The sequence below is a fragment of the Sinocyclocheilus grahami genome, unplaced genomic scaffold (genome assembly GCF_001515645.1).
Source record: "Sinocyclocheilus grahami isolate Dianchi unplaced genomic scaffold, SAMN03320097.WGS_v1.1 scaffold302.1, whole genome shotgun sequence".
Taxonomy (NCBI): domain Eukaryota; kingdom Metazoa; phylum Chordata; class Actinopteri; order Cypriniformes; family Cyprinidae; genus Sinocyclocheilus; species Sinocyclocheilus grahami.
This window is the reverse complement of record NW_015505481.1, coordinates 1818303-1835371: the sequence shown is the minus strand read 5'-3', so window position 1 is coordinate 1835371 and position 17069 is coordinate 1818303. Positions and strand designations below refer to the sequence as shown.

At 36.7% G+C, this 17069-nt stretch overlaps 2 protein-coding genes across 3 annotated transcripts in view; one reads left to right on the top strand and one right to left on the bottom strand.

Moving 5' to 3' along the window:
- Positions 1-26: 26 nt before the first annotated feature.
- LOC107601226 (tubulin gamma-1 chain-like) lies at positions 27-4611 on the top strand. Its single transcript, XM_016293319.1, has 4 exons — positions 27-248; positions 2311-2397; positions 3233-3475; positions 4414-4611. The coding sequence occupies exons 1-4, from the start codon at positions 99-101 to the stop codon at positions 4609-4611; spliced, it is 678 nt and encodes a 225-aa protein (XP_016148805.1). The 5' UTR covers positions 27-98.
- A 3707-nt stretch (positions 4612-8318) lies between these two features.
- Positions 8319-17069, bottom strand: part of LOC107601293 (unconventional myosin-X-like) — a 49812-nt gene continuing 41061 nt past the window's right edge. For both annotated transcript variants that reach the window (XM_016293435.1, XM_016293436.1), the window contains 5 exons: positions 15532-15668; positions 14435-14555; positions 12097-12528; positions 11570-11761; positions 8319-9523 (listed from right to left, as the gene is read on the bottom strand). In XM_016293435.1, coding sequence (XP_016148921.1) covers positions 9386-9523; positions 11570-11761; positions 12097-12528; positions 14435-14555; positions 15532-15668 — 1020 coding nt within the window. In that variant the 3' untranslated portion in view covers positions 8319-9385. The remainder of the gene's footprint in view (positions 9524-11569; positions 11762-12096; positions 12529-14434; positions 14556-15531; positions 15669-17069) is intronic.

The window sequence follows — 17069 nt, the reverse complement described above, 5'->3', positions numbered from 1 at the left end:
GGCAGCGGCCATCACTGGGTGTAATTACCTCTCTTTAGGGGTGTGTTTAATACCATTGCGTGTGCAACCTCAAGGGCACCAGCGGCACTCAGCTGGACATGTGTTCTTGTGTCTTTTTTAGGTATCCTAAAAAACTGGTTCAGACCTACTCTGTCTTTCCTAACCAAGATGAGATGAGTGATGTTGTCGTACAGCCGTATAATTCTCTTCTGACGCTAAAGAGACTGACCCAGAATGCAGACTGTGTGGTGAGTGAATGAACACATGCACATATACACACATGCGCGCACACACACACACACACACACACACACACACTGTCTCTTAACCTTTTCAGCTGGCCTAGAATTCGGGAGGAGGTGTTACACACCCGTACACACACACACACACACACACACACTCCAGGGTTGTGGATCTTAAATGAATGTGTTTCTATTTGAAACAGAGCCCCTCTCATATACAGCCTGCTACTCTAACTGCACATTTCCTCAGTTACACAATCCACCTTCCCAAACAGACCTTCTTTCTTCCTCTCCTGCTTTCATTCCCCAAACAGCAGCGGATGGAGAAAAGAGAGTCAGTCCTATGTGATTATCCACTTCTCTCCTTCCATTTCCTCCTTATTAACAATAGCTTGGTCCCTGGGTTCATTTCATAAACCATGCAGAGTACTGTCATATCTGTACATCTGGACTGTAAGTAAGTAGATATGTCAACAACACTTTCTATTTTACTTTCATACTGATATCCATCAGCACATGATTGAGCAGATGTTTATTCAGCAAACACATCCTATTGACTCTCTGAGGAGCCAGTAATTGTGTTTGTATATCCTTATTTGAGTTTTAAAGGGATTTATGGGTTTGATCACCAGAGCAAAAGACTAAAGCATTGCATCATTATTCATATCTCCAGCTAATCTCTGTGTGTGAGGGCTGCGGTTCAGAATAGATTGGGCTTTAGTGGAGCAAATGTCATTAGTAAAGGGTAAGATCTGTTTTATGCATATTGTGTTTCTTGCAGCTGTCTGCTAGCTTCATTATCGTCTCTGGCAGATATAATAATGTCAGATTAGAGAGTCAGCACAAAAGATGAGGAGGTTAATAGAGGTAGATGACTTTCTGTCTTTCTTTGATGAGAATACAGATCTAGAGTTAACGCCAAGTCTGAGGCATTATTCTTAACTCTTAATTAAAAAGAAAGATATTTCTGTCAAAATTTGTTCACCACCAATTTTGTTCTAAACCCATTAGACTTTGCTTATCTTCGAAACACAAATTTAAATTAAATCAAGCAAGATTTCTGTTCTTCCTTTAAAAAGTCAGTTTCATCCAAATATTCCTGCTCTACAATATATATTGTATAAATGTAATACAAATTAGGGACAAAGTTCATTTTAAAGGGATAGTTCACCCAAAAATGAAAATTCTGTCATTAATTACTCACCCTCATGTCGTTCCAGACCCATAAGACCTTTGTTCAACTTCAGAAAAATTTCTTAATATGTGTTCCAAAGATGAAGGACGGTCTTACAGGTTTGGAACGACATGAGGGTGAGTAATTAATGACAGAATTTTCATTTTTAGGTGAACTATCCCTTTAAGATTCAGTTTCTTTCAGTTCATTAGCTGAAATTTGAATAAAAATGGCCAAGAAACATCATATTGAACTTGGAATATTCATTGGTACAAGGTTTGCAAAAAAAAAATAAAAATTTATAATTCTAACATAATCATCAGCACGGTCAAAAAATTTGCGCAGCCATCAAAAGAGTGTATGATTTTTCCATGCCACATAATATTAACCACGTTGTTTTCAGATGAAAATAAATATTGATATGAAATTCTGTTGGAAAAATAAATATTGACATTGTGCTTCACTGTGACTGTAAGCAAGATGGCAATTCTTGATACAACTCACAACAATGAATTTCTTTCATTCTGATTCCACTTCTTTAAATTTACATTTATTCATTTGGCAGACACTGTTATCTAAAGCGACTTGCAGTGTTTTTAAGACAAACCTTGTATCTATTTTCGTTTTCTGGAAATTAAACCCATGACCTTGCCAATGTTAGCATCTTGCTCTACCAGTTGAGTGTTGCTTAGTTCTGCAAGAGTCTCTATTTTCTCATTTGAATTACAATACAATTTTAAATACTGTTGCTATCTTAATTCATATTTAATTAGCATTGTCAATTCCATTCAAATGGATTTGTCGACTCAGACTGCCTAAAGATCTTAGGGCCTGAGAAGACCTACAACACACAGTCTTGACATGTTGTTAAAAATCTCTTTCCTTTTCTTTCAGGTGGTGCTGGACAATACTGCTTTGAACAGAATCGCAACAGACCGGCTGCACATTCAGAAACCCTCATTCTCTCAGATCAACCAACTAGTGAGTTTAAAAATTCTGTCATTTACAAATGAACGTGTGAAAATACAGGCCCCATTCATCTGTCCTGAGCTGAGCTGACAGGCCTGGTGTGGTTCATGTAGGGACAGTAGAGTCACTCCTCATCTATTAATCACAGTTGGGCGCTGGCAGCTCTCCTGCGATAAGATCTGCATTTACATAATCCAGACAATCAGAAAATCAACCTAACTAAAGCCAGCCGTGAGTTTGATTTCGATGTGTATATATATATGCAAATGTCAAGAAAGTGTATAAGCTAAACCACAAAATGTTGTTCTATCACAGCCGTGTTGTATTATCTGCATAAAATCTGAAATGGAACAGCCTGTCAGTTTCGGGAGGATGAAACATGGGGAGTTGCCTGATCCGAAAGTTGTAATCAGCAGCCTGACATGCTGTTGTGTCACATTCTAATATGTTGGTAATAAATAACCAGTGACATCCCGTGCAGCGCTCTCCTATGCTTTCCTCTTATACGCCCATTTTTATAGCACCCTGCTCCGAGGTGAATTGTTCACTTTGTCAACTCATCCATCACAGTCTTCATCACCTCTGAAAGACTCGGTCATATGAAATGGTGAACTTTAACAATACAGTGTGTAGATTTCTGTAAAGGGTGACCAGAGTGCAAATAGAAAACCTGTTTCACCAGTCTAGGCTATTGCGTTCTTAAACGCCAGCTGCTTTTACATATACGACACGTTTAGTGTCCCATTAGCACACCCAAATAAATTAAGGCAACACAATATAAAATGAAAATAAAGGAGACTGGTCTATTTTTGGATTATCAAAAGACAAGTGTGCTTTTCTTTAACAGGTGTCCACTATAATGTCAGCAAGCACAACAACCCTCCGTTACCCTGGATATATGAACAATGATCTGATTGGTCTGATTGCATCACTCATCCCCACTCCCCGCCTCCACTTCCTCATGACTGGATACACACCATTGACCACCGATCAGGCCGTAAGTTGGTCAAATGCAGGAATTTGCATTAAGATCCTTTTCCAAAAATGCAAAGGCAGTTGCAACTCTTTGTTCAACTCACTATTGATTCCAGTAGTTTTATGTTAGCATGTTGCTGAGTTAATGACTCCGATTACAAATGACTCATTTTTAATTACATCAAATTGATCTGTGAGAGAGGGGGACACAGGAATATTTCCTGATCATAAATTTATGGGTGTAGTTCAAATCAGTCTCAGCCAGTGGACTAAACATAAGCTGTTTTGGTAGTGACATGAAAAATGTGGGACATATTTTTTTTACATAGTGTCTGTTTACAAAGGGGGAAAAAATATATATATATATATTATATATTTTTATTTATTTATTTATTACTTTTCCCCCCCAGTAAGTAATCAAAAAGATATTTTTAAAAACAGCAATGGAAAAAAATACAAAAAATATTTCAATATTATTTTCATAAAGGGTTAGGGACAGGCACCTCCCATTTGAAAGTACCCAATAAATGATGATATTATATATATATATATATATATATATATATATATATTAAGCTTACTAATGTTACAATTACACTTAGATGCTTTTTAAATGTGTTTTTTGGTTGTGGGAAAGCAGTTTGCACCAATTCTGTAGAATGGCCCTTGTCCGTTATCAGCCATAAAAGGAGAATTATTATTATAAATAATTATAATTAACATAGTAATTAATCACGTTAATTAGTTATTTTCTCAGAACCCTAAGCACCACTGAACAGGGTTTCCATGGTTATGAAAAACCAGGAAATATCAAGCAATTTTTAAAATTGTGATATCCAGGCCTGGAAAATTAATTCAATAGCAAATATAAGCTTGTCTGGTTATGCTCAACTCTAAAATAATTCATCAGATAGACTGTCCAAGAGTGCAGTTGCTATGAAATGTTTTTAAAAATCCATATGCAGTAATTGCATCATGATTGGAAACTCGTGTGTGTAGAAGGGCTAGATTTGAGCAGACTCTAATGTCTGTTCTCCTCTCCCTCACTCCTAGTTGTTTGAGCGTACCTGTCGTCAGTATGATAAGCTGAGGAAGAGAGAGGCCTTCCTCGAGCAGTTCAGGAAGGAGGACATATTCAAGGACAACTTCGACGAGCTGGATAACTCTCGCGAGGTGGTTCAGCAGCTTGTGGACGAATACAGCGCCGCCACCCGTCCCGACTACATCTCCTGGGGCACACAAGAGCAGTGAAATCCCCTCCGCTCACTCCCTAAAGCTCTTAGAGCGGAAACAGGCAGGTATTGTAAAATACACAATGACTCCAGTAGAGCATAACAGAATTTCAGTAGTGAACGCACCTCCAGAGATCTTTCACGGCTCACCATACTGTTCTGCCAGAGGCTTCTCTGCATTACTGCTTACGTATGTATATACATGTCATTCGTCATGTTTACGGGCCTATAGAAGAGTTCTTCATAACCTGGTGCCTCTATCCTGAGCTGTAACTTTCACTCTTTCTCTCTCTCCTCCCGATTTCCTTGATTTCTTTGATCAGAGAATTTATGGCTCCGTCTTAATCTATTTTTGTACTGCACTCTGCACTCTTCTGCACAAATCTACATCAATCTACGTCAAGGTGGCCTGCACACAGACTTCCCTGACCACACACACGTTAGACGTCTACACCGATAAGACTGGGTGGTCTCAGATGAATGTAACTGTAGGGAGGGAGTGTGAAAGATTAAGCCTCTTAGAAGAGATCAGACTAGAAGCAGCTTATGAATACACCATCTCACTCCCTCACGTTCACGCATGCATGCTTTTAGACAAAAGGCGCCTGCTTTCAGGGGATAGACTATGATTGTGCGATTGAATCAATTTTCCTCTCGGTCTCGTTGTGGCGGATTACTCTCAAAGATTAACTTGAGTTTTTGAGAGACGATCAGTAAAGTCAAGTGTTATGCTGTACCTCAATCCATCCAATCGGCGAACTCTCATCGGGTTCTTCAAGTCAATCAAATCAGTGAAGTTACCTCAAAGTCTCAGAATCAATCATACACCACAACCCAATGTTTCTTCATTTGAATAATTTATTCTTCGGCTCCAGTCTTCCTTGTGCTGGAGTGAAACTTTCATGCCAGATTTCGTTCTCGATGCTTTTTTTCCCCCCTCGGTTACCACATGTTCTTGTTATTAATGTTATACTGTGTATATAGTTTGCTGTCAGACTTGATACATTTACCTGAAGTTCATGAGTTTGAATAAATGTTTTTCTACAAGAATATTTCCATAGCGTGCAAATACTGATTACCCTCAAAACCATCTGCGCTCATGTCATAGTCACCCACATGGGTCATTTGACCTTAAAACACGAAATATCTCTGGAATTAATGCCTTTACATTTGTTTACCTCTTTGGTCTTCGTCTCATATTCCAATACTTGCGACAGATACTGATAAGCTGAGTCAAGGACTTACTCTATATCAGGTGTGTCCAATCCTGCTCCTGCTCCTTGTTTAGCTCCAACCTGTCTTAACACACTTGTCTGGTAGGTTCTAGTAATCCTGAAGACCTTGATTAGCTGGTTAAGGTGTGTTTAATTGGGATAGGATACCCCACATGGTAGCAGTTACACTTTCTTCCGAAGTGTCTTCCAAAGAAGTCTCTGTTTCTTCCAAAGGTCGCAGACATTTCGTGTCTCTCCAGTGGAATTTTTTATTAGGGACACGCTGGTCCCAAAACTTAATTTCATCTATCAAATCAAGGGACCATTTCTCAGAACTGCATGTTACTTTCCTTGTAACTGGCGTGTTTATTTTCAACAGTTGGTTTCAGTGGGGTTTTTAATCTTTTCTACTCAACATTATAGGGTCTTGATGCCTGGTTTAGTTTAATGCATTTCATTTTATAATAAAGCTTGAAAACATGACAAACAGGCAAAACAATCTAGATTTTGACACTTCATAACATTTCTAAATATGATTAAATGTCTATTATTATTTAAATATACTAACAAATTAAAGCATTGTTCTTCTAATATTTTTCTATGAATCTGCTTGAAAATAGTAAGCATATGGAGTGAAAAACACTATTCATGAAATTATATCACTTTAAAATATATACACTACTGTTTAAAAGTTTAGGGGTTCATAACATTTTTAAATGTTTTTGAAAGAAGTCACCAAAGTTGCATTTATTTGATATAAACTAAAAATTTAAATATAAAAAAAAAAAGTTAAGAGTGTGAAATATTACAATTGAAAATAACAGTTTTTATACAGTACTGTTTTGTTTTTTTTATATATATATATATATATACATTTTTTTTTTTTTGTAAAATATAGTTTTTGCTGTCACTTTTTATAAATTTAATGTATCTTTGGTGAATAAAATATTACTTCATAAATATGTAATATACTAATAATATAGTATTTTTTATTTTCCACATTAACAACATATCTGACACTCATGTGATGTTGTAATGGTGCTGCTTTTTATTACATACAGTATTCATCATTTTGCATTATTGCACATTTAAGTTAGCTGTACAAGCAATAGTGCAATTGACTATTACACGTGTAACATAATAAAGGTACCATGCAGCATACAAACCATCTAAAGCATCAGAGGTTGTCGTTCGAGTTTTGTTACATGTATGACAATGGGCGGAGCTGCCTGCAGCTAAAGAGTGACATGAAGAGAACACAAAAGCACGTAACAACCGCTACTGCCGTCACGGGCTGTAGGAGCAAAAGACAAAAACCAAAATAAACAACATTGAAGATGTGATTGCCCTCCACCTTTGAATTTCAAGTAGCTGGTAACCTTTTCTCAGATGTGTATTCAGGCAGACAAGCTGCCCTAGAGCAAAGATAGTGCACAACCAAAACAAAGAGCCTGATTATGGAGTACGAGTGAATTAAAGATTTTACAGACTGTCTGACAGGCACTAGTGGCTCCTCTTTAGGCAACCTAAAGCCCCATACCGAAAATGGGCTCATACTCAGGACATCTGGGCAGGTTTTATTGCTTCAGTAATAGTTTGGCAGTCATTTGATGGGGGAAAAATAAAAGAAAACGAGGGGAAGAAGCCTCCAACCCCTAAATATTTGGTCCATGTGACTTTAAAAGGGGCGAATAACTCTTCATTTTTTTTTAGTTATGACAAAATGTCAATAATCCTACTGGATATACAAAAAAACGGATCACTTGCCATATGTAGACCTCTCGCAGGGGACAGGGGAAATAAATCACAAATTATCAAAACAGTAAATAAACATTATGACATCATATTTTAACTATGACGGTATCTGCTCTTTTGTAATTATTTCAATGCAAGCACTAAAATACAAATACAGGTCTTTATGAAAGAGATATAAAACAAAAGTAAAAAGGACAATAAAAAGTCACTTCCACACAATGTATACAACAGACAGCCATAAATAAAACTCGAGAAAAGTAACACACATTAAAGAAGGACAATATATACTCTCAGCAGATAAAAAAAAAAAAAAAAAAAAAGCCGGCATAAGGCTTCATAACAAAAGCACAACTGACAGAGGCTACAATTTACGCTCAAAGCTCATCATTTACATACTTTCATGACTTTCTTTATTGTGTGGAACATAGAAGAATATATATATATTTATTTTTACAATAAAAGTCAATGGAGTCCAAAGTAATGCTGTTTTGGACCCTATTTACTTTCATAATATGAAAATACCAGAAATATATCTTCTTTTGTGTTCAGCAAGATGAAAGACGGGTTAGTAAATGATAACTACATTTTCATTTTTGGGTAAACTATCCCTCAAATGGAAATGTACTATCTTTAGAATACATGATGACAATGTTGCATATCAATAGTGTTGATTATTTGTCTATCTTCAGTGTTTGAAAACGTGCTTGAGAGGTCTGGGAAGCTTGGTTTGAACTAAAATTGTCTTTTTCTTTTTTTGAAAATGTGAAAATGTCATTTACCTTCACAGGTACCAGGCTGCAAACGGTTGTGTCTAAGTTAGTTGGTTTTAACCGGATGTAAAGATCTGAGGCTGTTGTGGCTACAGGACACACAGTGCAGAGTTACTGTAAGCTAACAGCACAGTCAAGCAGCACCAGGTCGGGCTCAAAGCATTTCACAAAATACACTCACATCATACAGACTAGCTAAAGATCCTTTGGCTTCTACAGCTTAAAATGTTCAAATCTGTCTCTCACGCACACACGCACCACCGTCGCTTCAGTATTGGACAGTTCTGAAGGTCGACGTGAAAGTGACTTGCACCTGCTTTCATTTCAAGGTCAGGTACGGTTCGATGAATGAGTTAAATGGCGACCCAGGCAGGAGTCTGGAAAGGAAAGTTTAAAGCGGAGCGAGCTTTTATGTGTGTGTTGTCTTCTTTTAGTGAAATACTAAGACATCACTGCAAAAATGTAAAAAAAATATTTTTGTCATGTTTTCTAATAAAAACAAAACAGAAACATCCTTTAAACAAGGTAAATTTATGCAAAAATAAGAAAACGAAACTTCCTGAAAAGTTAGTCTTAATACTTGATGAATTCAACTGATGATTGATGAATGAATTGACATTTAATTAAGGAAAATTAAATGTATTAACATTTTTCAAAGCAAGTAAAAATAATGTTGTTTTAAGGATGTTTAAATATTTAAAAAACAAGGCAAAAATACTGCTTAAGAAAAGATTTTTGCACTCTGAAGTCAGGCTTTTATGCTCTCTGTGATATTTGGCGGGCTCCCAGATGGCAGGGGCCGGTTGAGGGCCCCATGTCCTTTCTGAATTTGGCTGGCGGTGTAGCAAGTGAGTTCCTGAACCTGCTCTCCTGTTTGTGGCTCCCTGGACACCTTCCACTCCTCCTCCATTTCCACAGCATCTGCTCCTTTCAGTCTCATCTGAGTTTGTACTCTTTGCAAAAGCTCCTCACAGGGAAGCATTCGGTCAGGACTGCATATACACGTGTGCATCAGTCAGAGTCTGTGTGTGTGTGCGCACGAGTCCTTCTCTCTTCACACCGGGTGAGAGGGGAGCTCAAGTAGGGAGGGGTGGAGCTTAGGGTTTGTCTCCATGGAGATGCAGTCATCCTTGCCTAGCTGGCGACGGGTGGCACTGAAGTAAGCATTCATCAGCTGCATGATCTCAGTCAGCTGAGAGAGAGAGAGAGAGAGAGAGAGATGACTTGAGTAAATTTCCACTGTCAAATGTGTGTCAGACATTTTACACTAGTACAATCACTTGGTTATACTCTTGAAGGCTTTGTGCACTAAACTTAACCCTGGGTTGACAATTTTTAGGTTAGCATGGCTCTAGATATATTCATGTTTTTAGAGTCTCTAATGCTCATCAAGGTTGCACGTATTTGGTAAAAATGCAATAAATGGAATATTGTGACATATTACAATTTAAAAGGACTGTTTTCTATTGTAATATATTTTTAAAATATAGCTGAATTTTCACCAGCCATTACTCCAGTCTTCAGTGTCACATGATACTTTAGAAACCATTCTAATGTGTTGAAACTTCTGCTGCTTAATATTATTTGGAACCTGTGATACTTTTTTCTTTGATGAATAAAAAGTTTAAAAGAACAGCAATTATTCAAAATAGAAATATTTTCTAACAATGTAAGTCTTTACTATCACTTTTCATCCATCTAACACAACTTTGCTGAATAAAAGTATTAATTTCTTTAAAAAAAAAAAAAAAGAAAAACCATTTACTGACCCCAAACTTTTGAATAGTAGTGTATATTGTAACACAACATTTCTATTTTTAATAAACACTGTTCTTTAACTCTTTATTTATCAAAGAATCCTTAAAAAAAGTATCACATGTCCCAAAAAATATTAAGCAGCACAACTGTTTCCAACATTGATTATAAATCAGTATATTAGAATGATTTCTGAAGGATCATGTGACACTGAAGACTGGCGTAATGATGCTGAAAATTCAGCTTTGCCTCACAGGAATAAATTATATTTTAAAGTATATTAAAATAGAAAACTGTTATTTTAAATTGCAATAATATTTCACAAAATTATAGAGAAAAGAGTTTTTTTTTTTTAATGAAATCCAACAGAAATTGACAGCTGCACTTGTTTATCACATTTTTAATTTGTTGTACTGACATCCATACGTGTGATTATGGATCAGAATAGCTATAGGCGAATGTTGATGACTGAGAATGACTGGACGTTATTAACAGTTTATGCGTGAACAGATGTTCTTGCATCACTCAGAAGGCAGGCAGACATGAAGTCAAGCGGTTTGGTATGAAAACTCAAGAGATTCATCAGGTTCATGACGGCACAGGATGGGTGTGAGCCTGCAGCTAATATCAGGAGAAGATAGACTGGTTGTCTCAGTGAGCACACAGAAACACACAGCTGGTCTGACCTTTATTGTTTGAGTACTGGGAAGAGGTTTGTAGTACGCATGATACAAACACTTTGACGTCAATGTCTTTCTTGTTTAGAGCCATTGAAGGTTACATGATTCATATGTTAACTCTTGATTTACATAACATACATATGATGTATTTTGTACTTTGGTCTAAAACTCTGCCTTAGCTATAGGGGTATATGCTTCCCCTATTAAATCTGGAGTATTTTGGCCTAACAGTATGCATGCATGATGCTAACATGAAGGCCAAGTTGCATTTCACCATTACTGCTAGAGTAAAACTATAGGTAGACCTGCCATCTGTATATAAAATGCTCTGACAATAGTTCTATTCATTAAATGTTTTAGATTTGTTGAAGAAATGTAAGTGGTGTTTCCCTGACGCAAAGATATTGTGAGTGGTTTTGTGGCTGCCAGTATTTTAGTATTATCTATATACTATTATGACATTTACGCGGGGCATAGAGGAGAAACAATAATGTACAGTATGTGGAAAATAATGTGGTTTTTGAACCTTAAACCGCATAAACATTTCATTACACCAAATACACAAAATAATGTTCTTTTTAGCAACATCATATGACCCCTTTAAATTAGCTCTTGTTTTTTTATATTTTTTTGTTTACATTTTTTTTAATTACTTTAAAAAAATATTTGTATACATTTTAATTACTTTTTAAAATATATATTTCTATTTAGATTTTTTGTATTTTAGTTTTAGTCACTTTATTGCTTTTGTTATGAGACCAGTTAGGGATATTGCTGATATAAAGGTGCTATTGCACGCTTACCTTGGAGGTCTCGAAGAGCAGATCTCTGTCTCCTGCAGTGATCCTGAATGTGTTGCTATCAGAGACGCCATAGGAACAGATCTGACCAATCGGCAGAGACTCCAACGCTTCAGCCTCACCCTGACGATACAGAGACACACAGGAAGCCGCCACGCCCAGCCACAACTTCTGAGAGAAGCTTCCTGTCGAGCTCTATGAGAAACAGGAGGATGATAGGCACAGCTCTGATTGTCTGGTGGTACAAACCTTTAAGATTTTTCAATGTTTTTGAAAGAAGCTTCTTAGGCTTATCAAGACTGCATCTATTTGGTAAAACAAAATACAGTAAAAACAGCATTGTGAATTATTATTACAATTTATAATAACTGTTTTCTAACATATTCCTGTGAATTTTCAGCATCATTACTCCAGTGTACTTCAGTGTCACATGATCCTTCAGAAATCATTCTAATATTCTGATTTGCCACTCAAGAAAACTTCTTGTTATTATCAATGTTGAAAACAGTTATATAGTGAAAACCACTCACTATGTAAAAGTCCACTTCATAGAGCGTGCAGCCAAACCCCGACCACTGCCGGGCGATGGTGAGATAGGCGGCCATGCTGTCTCTGCGACTGTATCCCGCCAGGGCTTTCCAGCGCTCCAAAATGGCCGACATCACCACGGCTCCCTCTTCCCTTAGTCTGGCCCGCAGTCTTTGGTCCTGTTCCTGACGCCGCTTGTGTCCCCACAGCGTCCCAGCCAGCAGACCCCCGGGGAATGAAGGACAGCCAGGGGGATCGACAGGGGCCAGTAAGGCCCGGGCCTCCACCACTTCAGCTGGAAAGAGCTGCTCCAAGGGTGGGTACGGTGAGAGGGCGCTGAAATCTCCCAGTAGACACTGCAGTCTCAACGCTGCCAGGGAAAGAAGGTCGTCCTCACAGGCTGGCAGCTGCCCCCGCACCACCATCTCATGACACTGAGACAGAGAGAGGGGGGAGGAAGTCAAGCGAGGGAAAGTTTACCGAGTTCACTAGTGTGCTGTGTTTGTATGTTTGCTTTTCACTCGACTGATAAAGACGTTAGGCACACATCGGTCCACACAAGTGTGAAACTAGTTGGAAACAAACAGAGAGGAAGAATTGGAAAATCCCTGTTTTAAATGTTCAGAGGAAGATATCCATTATTGTTATTATTAGGCTTTTATAAAACACATTCCACTATAGGCCACTTCTCTTTTAGTTTTCTTTTTCGCTGTATATTTTTACTCAACAGTCAAGTCACCTTTAGTTTTTCACAGTATTGAACATGAAAGTAACAAAACCATTGATGCAAACTTCCAAAATGAGGCAAATCCAAATTCTGCCATAAAACAGCTGTAGCCAGACAACAGTGTCATTATTCAGCTCCAGTCAGTTCAGTGTCGATTCATTTTAGTTCAATAACTGTGTAAAGTTCTGTGTGAGCAGCTCTACTGAAGATATGTTGTTACTCAGCTCAGTTCAGTTTAACGTTAATTTAATTCAGTTCATTAACAGTGTGAATATTGTAAAACTCATGAATTTCAATCATCAACATTCAGCTTAGGGGTGGGCGATTTAACGGTGGACACGATTAACTGGTAGAAATTTGTCAACCGGTAGAGATTTTTGATTATCGTCTCTCGCGGTTACACGCTCACGTGATGTTGCTGTGCTACGCAGTCACGAAAACTATCCAAATTCTGCCATAAAACAGCTGTAGCCAGACAACAGTGTCATTATTCAGCTCCAGTCAGTTCAGTGTCGATTCATTTTAGTTCAATAACTGTGTAAAGTTCTGTGTGAGCAGCTCTACTGAAGATATGTTGTTACTCAGCTCAGTTCAGTTTAACGTTAATTTAATTCAGTTCATTAACAGTGTGAATATTGTAAAACTCATGAATTTCAATCATCAACATTCAGCTTAGGGGTGGGCGATTTAACGGTGGACACGATTAACTGGTAGAAATTTGTCAACCGGTAGAGATTTTTGATTATCGTCTCTATCGCGGTTACACGCTCACGTGATGTTGCTGTGCTACGCAGTCAAGAAAACGTATCGTTTGCACGTGTTTTTAAACATTGCGCTGTCTGAGAGACGTTTCTGAGCGTAGTCAGAGAGACATGCACATGTGAATACGTGCTCATAGAGCGCGGGAATATTGAAGTTATTTTTGCCACTTTATAGGCCTTGAATGGTAAAATACACACTTTTATGTGTCAAAATACTGGTATTTGTAATTATCTTTGGAAACACACTAATTAAGGTCTTAAGTGAAAGCAAACTGCTGAGAAAGAAGACACGTGTAACAGTACGTATATTGGATCCGGGCAGCTCTTAAAGTGACAGCAGTCTAATATTCCTGCTGTCTGTCATTCATGTTAATCAAACAACAAAAGAGAAAATCTCTCATTGCTCTTGACTAAATCACTTTTGTAACTTTAATAAGAAGAAATATATATTTAATTTACACAGGAAGAATTTGCACTGTTTTTATACATTTGATTACTTTATACAATGAATGTATCATTTCTTATTTATACTGTAGTTTTTTTTGTCCTATTGTTTGTAATTAGTTTCTTATTCTTATTTGATCGTTGACCGTTTACTTTTCGTCAGTGAGCTTTTTTTTCCCATTTAGGCAAGTAATGGTTTCTTGTGATATTGAATTATGATTTCTATCAAAAGTATAAAAAATGTTGATATAAAAACCTTATTTAAAGCAAAAATAGCTATATTGTGATATATACCGTTACAGTGAAATCAAATAACTCATATCGTGATATAAGATTTTGGTCATATAGCCTACCCCTAATTTAGCTTTTTCATTTCTGCTCATCTCCGCCCATCTCTTGTCGTTTTACCTGCTCATACAGGAAGAGGTACTCAATGCTGTCTGTACTGATGTTGTCGGTGTCCAGGAGACAATACAGTTTAAAGCAGAGTCGGCACTGGCAGTCAGAGTCTGGATCTTTAGCTGACAAACTGGAAGACAGAGATAGAGATTCGTTAATGGAAAATGCATATGAATCAGATACACATCTGAAGAGGGCCCCGGCCCTCTTATAGGCTTATTATTTAACCCCTTCTCAAGCATACTAAAACTATGTATTTGTCTTAAACTATGAGTCTTTAAGTAGCTCAGGAGACTTGTCAAGCAGAGCATGGCGGCAACAAATGAAATCCTCCAACGCTTCCTAAACACACAACTAAAATCACCCCAACAAAGCGATGTCATCATTCCGAAACATATGACTCACCCTGATTTGCTAAGCTTTTTCTGCTGCTTGTGCAGTTTTGTACGCGCGGGTTTGTTTGTGTGTGTACACATATATGAGTGTGAGAGAAAGACTAGGCGTGTGTCCATGAACCCACTTCTGGGAAGAGTTGGCACTGAGACGTGCAAAAACACACACAAACACACTTCCCAGAATAAAGCGGATGCCTTGAATTCTGGCTGGCTTGGCTTATCTCTCCTTCAGTTTGCTTCCCACATCAGTTAATGCTGATGACATCAGTTTCACCTTGAGATCCCTACTGGAACACAGAATACTAATAAAGAGCTGCTTGTCCATTCTCACAGTGTGTGCGTGTGTGTATGTGCACGCATCAGGGGAGTTGGTTAAACTGTGCTAAAGTGCTGGGAAAGTTAATAAATCAATGATGAAAACACAGATCTGCACTGTACTGTACTGTGGTGCTATCGTGGATGGTAATATTATTGTTAACTTGACATATTATCATCATTATTGCAACTTGACATATACCATGGTACTGATTGATTACATGGTCTTTACATAGTACTTAAAAAACACCATAGTACTATCACGGTTAATGTTCAAAAAACATGGTACTTGCCTGGTACCATGTCCAACAAATTATAGAGCTGTGGTACTTTAGGTTCAGTACATGAGTTGTATTACACATATTACAATAGGTTGAAGATATTAAAAATATTTACTTTTCAAATCTGGTGATGACATCTGCGATTATGGTGCTGCCTCCGATAGCTTTTTCCCAGCACGAGTTCTGCTCAAAAAGAGCAAATGTGTTTCGGCTGTCCTGCAGCCCGAGGCGTTCCGCCATCTTCCTCACGACCTGGACAGAGAAAATAAGAGCAAGATTGTTATTTTAGTATTATTTATATACTATTATAGTATTTATTCATATTTTGAATTAGGTTTTATTTTTATATTTTCAGTTTTTTTATTTATTTTATTTATTTCTATTCTAGTTTTAGTTTAGTTTTCACTGTTAGTTTAGTCATTTTAGTGCATAAACTTCAGTCACTTTGTTGCCCAGTTTTTTAAGTTTAAGTTTTTCATCTAATATTTTTTAATATTTAAATTAACAAAAACAACTTTGATTTAACCTCTTGAGACCCGGCAAAACATTTCAGGAAAACATTTGTATTTTTTCATGTCATTACATTGTTTTGAACATTAAAAAAAAAAGATTAAAATAATTAAAATAATAATAATAATTAAAAATTATATTTCATGCATAAGTTATGCTACGTCCTTGGACATCGGGACTCAATTTTAAAAAAAAATAAATAAAAAGACATGAATGAACATGCATAGGCAAAAACAATTAATTTTTTAAAAATCACCAATACATTTTTAGTTTTCAGGATTTTTTTCCCCCCAAACCTTGTATAAAGATAATTCTCAACTATGTTATAACAGAATGATTTGATATACCATTTTTCTTTATGCAAAATGTGTGTAAAATGGCCATAAACTGTTTTTTTTTCATTATTATTATTATATATAATGTATCTATAAACTAAATCTAATTTGCATATTAATGTGTTTTTGGGACAACATGTAATGAAAAAAGAAGTGGAATAATGGGAGTAATAATTGACAAGATTTTCATAATAATTTATAATATTTCATAGGAATATTGAAAAAATAATTTATTTCCCTATTCATTTGTTGTGTCTCCCAAAATGTGTAATAAACATGCTTTTAGTCCCAGTGTCCTCATATGAGGACATGTATGAAATCAACATCCTTTTTCGTAACAGAAAGTCATATTTTGATTTGAAACCCCATAACATTTTCCTGAGATGTTGATTTATGACACACAGTTTAAAAATTAGTCCGATTTAAATGATAATTACAAAATATTATCATATTTCCATAAGAGTGTCACTAAATTATTATCAGACATTTTTGAAGACCAAGGAGAGGGAGTGGTCATGGTGAAACATCCAAACATTTAGTATCTCTGAAAAGCCCCTAAAACGGTGGCATGTATAGTCTCAGAGAAATTCACTGAAATATAATGTCCTCACATGAGGATGCAGGGTCTCAGGAGGTTAAAAATTATTATTTTAGTTTTAATAACAACAGAGAAAAATCCATGTTAAAGTAACGGAGCAAATTAATAAATAAATACATATTCTTACATTTTTGTGGAAGGGTAATTGCAAAAATGGAATTTAACATTACAAAAATAAATACATCTGTCTGGTTCTTATTACTTGCGTGC

Bases quoted from the DNA above. Each gene is read 5' to 3' on its own strand.
- LOC107601226 (XM_016293319.1), top strand. From the start codon at position 99: ATGTGTTCTTGTGTCTTTTTTAGGTATCCTAAAAAACTGGTTCAGACC. The intron at 249-2,310 runs GTGAGTGAATGA...CTTTTCTTTCAG, and splicing joins CCCAGAATGCAGACTGTGTG to GTGGTGCTGGACAATACTGC. The intron at 3,476-4,413 runs GTAGTTTTATGT...CCTCACTCCTAG, and splicing joins TCAACTCACTATTGATTCCA to TTGTTTGAGCGTACCTGTCG.